A 5,779-nucleotide genomic window follows, 5' to 3' on the forward strand; every position below is an offset into this window, starting at 1 on the left:
CCTACAAACCAAGACACAGCTGTAAAACAATGAAACAAAAAATTACTGAGCATCACACACATTCAGAAGCAATTGCATTATTACAATTTAAGTTAATAGACCAATAAAGGCTCATGTATTACTTTTGTTCCTTTCATGTGTGCAGAAGGACTGTAATTCACATCCTAATGTCCCAGAAATGCAGAAACCTGATAAAAGTCTTTGGCATATGCACCTGGTGAACAACTTGGAGCGAAGTATCTGTTTCTCTTAATATTTCCAAACAGGAAAAGTTCAATTAAGCAGCTAGAGAACACCGATGTGAGATTATAGTTCAGTTACTTTCAGTCCAAGTGTCTGCTCATTGCATAATTTATGACAGACATTTTAGACCAAGATTAATTAATTATATTACTTTCATTTCCACAATAAGGTTTAAATGTTTCAAAGCCTTTTCCCCACAGCCAGGAATTAAAATCTGGTGAGGCAACATTCACTGAAACACAATCTTTTCTTTCTTGATGTTTTGGTGGCCTAAAGGTAGAAAAATATCTTTAATCAATTCAGTTAATTGTAGATATTTAAAGTTTCCCAAGCATAAAGGTCATGGTCCACAGCCAGCAGAATTCAACTTTCCTTAACTTTGACCATGGATATATTATAGGAACTAAAATATAAATTTACATGTCAAAGTCACAAATATTTTACTTTATTTGACTTTGATGTTCAAATTAACACCTTTGACCAAAAACTAGCTTAGCTTGCTAAGTATCAGTCAACTTAAGTTTCATACATCAGTGGAGGCTTGAAATGTCTGTAACATTCTGGTGTCAAATCAATCTCCATTAAAAACACAGTAGGTTGAATGTTGTCCTTCTAACTGGTGAAGCTGCATTCATGGCCAAATATTTATTGACATTTTGTTTACTCCTTTTAACACCTTCTTCAGTTCAGCATACAGCCAGTCCCCCAAACTGTTGATTAAAAATGCTATTTGTACCATCAGTTGTCCAGCCTCTTGATGTGAATAGTAATTGTGAGAAATGTGAATCTCACTATGAAAACTAACATGACTGACCTGCATTTAAATAGTGTAGTCTTTGTATGGAGTCAGGTGTGTATGTTGTGTGTAAAGGTGTTTACCTACAGTAGTTACTGGGACATCTTTCATGCTTCCTCTCACTGTGTGCTTAATGATGAAACGGTTTTATGAGAGAGTCCTTGTAAAGTCATGAATGCTGAGTGATAACAAACCCAGAAACTATCTGCAAACTAAAATCTCTGTTCTTACAGTATTGATAAACTTAACTGTTGGAGCATATTTCAGACATATATTACTGCACATATGTAAGGCTAACTGAGCTCTGCCAGTAAAGTTACTATACCTCTCTTACTTCTAGACAACTCAATAACATCACTCCATAGTAATAGAAACTAACCCATGTTGCTCTGTGAATGAGCTCCATACAGACCTTCACTGTGAGGATACCTGCAGCTTTTCTAGTGCTCTAGTGACACCTTGTGGCTATGACGCAGTACTTGTTAAATGAGAATATTTTCTGGTTTCTTTAATCTCTCTGACAGTAAACTGAATATCCTTGAGTTGTGGACAAAACAAGACATTTGATGACATCATCTTGGGCTTTGGGAAACACTGATTCACATTTTTCACATTTTATAGACCAAACAACTAATCGATTAATGGAGAAAACAACTGACAGATTAATCGATTATGAAAATAATCATTAGCTGAATGCTCTGTTTGGAGCCATTTTTAAGAAAAAAAAGTCAAAATTCTCTGATTTTTTTTGTTTCTTTAGTCTCTGTGACAGTAAACTGAATATCTTTGTAGACAAAACAAGACATTTGAGGACATCATCTTGGACTCTGGGAAACACTGATTTACATTTCACCATTTTCTGACATATTATAGACTGACCAACTGAAAATAATCGTTAGTTGCAGCCCTAAAGTAAAGTAAATGTCTGTTGGTCTGGTCTTTTTAAACAACCGTATGCCCACTTACAGATTATCCAAAACAGAAGGAATCGTTATATCTTTAAATATAGGACATTTTAAATCACTCTAGTGGTTAAACACTGCTAACAGGGTTCAGTACCAGCAGGTAATATACTAGTCATCGTCCAAATTCAGTAAACATTCAAAGAAATGGTACTGTTGGATCTAAATCTTTGTGTGGGGGGGCTAAAAGCTGACTAGATGATGTGAGATCTTCAGGATTTATTGCAGTTTTCAAAAACAGGTGTAAAAACTTTTGATTTAATGAAATGGAAAGAAAGAGAGACATGGCTGTTCAGTAAAAATGTACATGTTGTTTAATGACGATTAGAGCTGCATCGATTAGTCGAATTTAGTCTATCAACAGAAAATTAATCAGCAACAATTTTGATAATCAAATAATCATTTTAATATTTTTTTAAGCAAAGATGGAAAATGTTTTGCTGGTTTGAGCTTCTCAAATGTGACGATTTGAAGCTTTTCTGTGTTATAAATGATGATAAAATGAACATCTTAAGGTTGTGAACTGTTGATCGTACAAAACAAGACATTGAAGACGTCACCATTGGCTATAAGACATAATGGCCATTTTTCACCATTTTCTGACATCTTGTAGACAAAAAGATTAATCATGAAAATAATTGGCAGAACAATCAATAATGAAAGTAATCATTAGCAGCCCTAAAATGTTCTATAAGTAAATCTCTGCACAGCTTTGAGTCAGTAATGTGGCAGAGGGTCGGAAGTCTGTGTTGTCAAGACCTTGATGGAAATTAGTTATTTTAACTTTTGGTGTTTTTTTGCACTTTTATGCAGAACAATATAAATATAAATGAATATGCTGTTTATAGTTTGTTTTATTTTGTTTGTTGGATTGAATCTGTTTTTAAGGTGAACATGTGGAAAAGTGTAGGATGTTTTATGACAATAAAATCAAACTAGAGCTGCAATGATTAGTCGATCAATTGATTTATCAATCGACAGAAAATTAATCTTTAAATATTTTGTTAATCAATTCATTGTTTTGAACCATTAAAAAAAAAATAAAAAGTCCAAATTCTCTGATTCCAGCTTGTTAAATGTGAATATTTTCTGGTTTCTTTAATCTCTCTGACAGTAAACTGAATATCCTTGAGTTGTGGACAAAACAAGACATTTGATGACATCATCTTGGGCTTTGGGAAACACTGATTCACATTTTTCACATTTTATAGACCAAACAACTAATCGATTAATGGAGAAAACAACTGACAGATTAATCGATTATGAAAATAATCATTAGCTGCAGCCTGAAACCAAACCAGACCAAGCTGGATATCAATTAGTCCCTCACCTCAGGGAGAGGAGAAAACCCTCTAACTGGCTAATTGATAACAGGATTTGAAAATGAATCCGCAGTTATAGATATTGATAGACAATGCTGACTTTTGATGTAATGTGAAATATGAATTTTAATTGGAAACAGAACAAAATATAAAATGATTGATTGTTGCTGCAGAAATGCTACTAAATCCAGATTTATCCAGCTCCTCTTTTTTCAAAAATAGCACCTGATCTCTTCATAAAAGTCCTGAAAGAAGCATTTCCAGCAACTGGAATCAACATCCAACAGAAAGAGTGCAAATCACCAGTGGGAAAAAAAACAAAAAAACATCTCCATACTCATAAAAATAAAGCTGCTTTTTTTCCCCAGAAAAACAAAACTTGCATGTTGAAGAAGAAAATTAAAGGAAACTCCTTGAGACAAAAAGCCCAGCTGTGAATAAGAAATTTAAAGATATCTGGGAAGTCTCCTTGGTTATTTCCTTGAAAATGTGTTTTTTTTTTCTCAAGATTTTCTCATCTTCTTCGTCCAACATCCTCCTCATCGACTCTTCGTCAGACAAAGCTTCTCACAAGCCTTCTGTGTCTCAAAGCGGTTGCTGTTGCCGCTGCAGCCGCCGTACCAGAAGGGGGAGCATTCCCCACGTTTGCTGTCGAAGAACCACATTAAGGTGTAGTTCTGGCAGCCGCCAACGTCATATTTGAGCAAACAGGTTTCTGGATGGAGACACAGGAGAGACATTTAAGTGTTACACTAAACAGTGAGACTCATGCAAGCACATTTTCATATTTTTTATCATATTTTATCTTAAAACTTTTTTCAGGTCAGATTCAGCGAGAGCGACACACAACACATTACACACAGACGGCTCAGACAGTGGAGTTATAGAAATATAGCAATTAAAAGATGGCATGAGGGAGTTTATGTGTTTTGGAGCACGAATCTTCTTCAAGCTGCACTAATCAATATTTTTGTATTAACAACAGATCAAATGACAACATTAACTTATATGCAACTTATAGAGCCTACTATAAATTAACAAATGGTAGATTTCAAGGCAGATTCTGACGGGGGCACCACCTCCTTTTTGGTTAGGATTTGTTAGTGCCAGGAGGAAGCACTAACTCTTGTTCAATTTAATCAATGAATCAGTCTCATGATCGTAAGTTCTTGTCCCAAACAGTGACCTCTGTTTACCGCAGCTCAAAGAAACAACCCCACACTTTTAGGATAAATTAAGACATTTATTAATAGCTAAACATCTTGAGGATACATGATAAATCATACGATAATATAAAGAAAATAATAAATAAAAACAAAGTAAAACAAATAAATCAATAAGGTCTATGAATGTTAATAAAATTAATAAAGAAAATTATTCAGCAAGAGTGGCTCGAAGTGCGTGACTCGAGGCTTGACGTGTTGCACCTGGGAATGCTGAGGAGAAAACTAATTCAACTTCTCTAAATAAATTCTTTTAACTTTATTCGACATCAACCCTTGATCACAAAACCATGTTATGCCTTACTGTTGAGGCGTCTCGTCGTGGTAGAGGCGTCATCTTGGCAGGTCCAGCGTTGTTGGTGCAGCATCTCCAGCGGTGTTGCAGTGAAGGATCAGCTGTGGGCTGTGGCGCATATCAGTGGATGCAGAGGCGTTGAATGCCGGTAAAGAATCAAGCCGTTTCAGGCTGCTCTGAGTCTTTAGGCCGGCTTCACTTCTGGTTTGCAGTATTTCTAGGTAGCTTACTGCTCTACGAGAGCAGGTAAGTTCAGTTCTTCTTCTCCGTCCTCTTCTTCTTCTTCTTCTGGACTTTAAGTTGAGGATTCAGGCTTTTTGGTTGACTTGTAGTAATTTAAGTTGAGTGTCGAATAAAGTTTAGTCTGACTACGCTGAAATCTTCAGCGGCGTCAACTTCAAAATAAAATACTGTAGCCGTTTCAGGCGGCTCTGAAAGAGTCTTTAGGCCGGCTTCACTTCTGGTTTGCAGTATTGCTCTCAGAGCAGGTAAGTTCAGTTCTTCTTCTCCTTCCTCTTCTTCTGGACTTTAAGTTGAAGATTCAGGCTTTTTGGTTGACTTGTAGTTATTTAAGTTGAGTGTCGAATAAAGTTTAGTCTGACTACGCTGAAATCTTCAGCAGCGTCAACTTCAAAATAAAATACTGTACGTGTTTACTTCAAAATAAAATTACTATACGTGGAAATACGAGACTTAATGTTACAAATAAAACAAAACGCATTAACTTGTTGCAATAAAAGGTTAAATACGGATATATTTGGTTGAAAAACAAATAAAAGAGATGTCTTAAGAATTTTCTTGAGTACTTGGAGGCCAGCTCAAAGAGGAATCTTTTTGAGGCTGTTTTTATAAGTTACGATAAAACGGGAGGAGTTTGGGTCTAAAGGTTTTCGTGCCGAATTATTGATGAATATTCAATTTCTTTGTTCTAGGGGCTT

General features: G+C 35.6%; 1 protein-coding gene across 1 annotated transcript; it reads right to left on the reverse strand.

Moving 5' to 3' along the window:
* Positions 1–3,537: 3,537 nt before the first annotated feature.
* si:dkey-117n7.5 (uncharacterized protein LOC559444 homolog) lies at positions 3,538–5,402 on the reverse strand. Its single transcript, XM_044359007.1, has 2 exons — positions 4,851–5,402; positions 3,538–4,038 (listed from the first exon to the last, which is right to left on the reverse strand). Exons 1-2 carry the CDS (start codon positions 4,912–4,914, stop codon positions 3,863–3,865), a joined length of 240 nt encoding a protein of 79 aa, XP_044214942.1. The 5' UTR covers positions 4,915–5,402; the 3' UTR covers positions 3,538–3,862.
* Positions 5,403–5,779: the final 377 nt, after the last annotated feature.

This window comes from Thunnus albacares, chromosome 8 (assembly GCF_914725855.1).
Source record: "Thunnus albacares chromosome 8, fThuAlb1.1, whole genome shotgun sequence".
In the NCBI taxonomy this organism is placed as follows: Eukaryota; Metazoa; Chordata; class Actinopteri; order Scombriformes; family Scombridae; genus Thunnus; species Thunnus albacares.

Bases quoted from the DNA above. Each gene is read 5' to 3' on its own strand.
- si:dkey-117n7.5 (XM_044359007.1), bottom strand. From the start codon at position 4,914: ATGCTGCACCAACAACGCTGGACCTGCCAAGATGACGCCTCTACCACG. The intron at 4,039-4,850 runs GTAAGGCATAAC...GTCTCCATCCAG, and splicing joins CACGACGAGACGCCTCAACA to AAACCTGTTTGCTCAAATAT.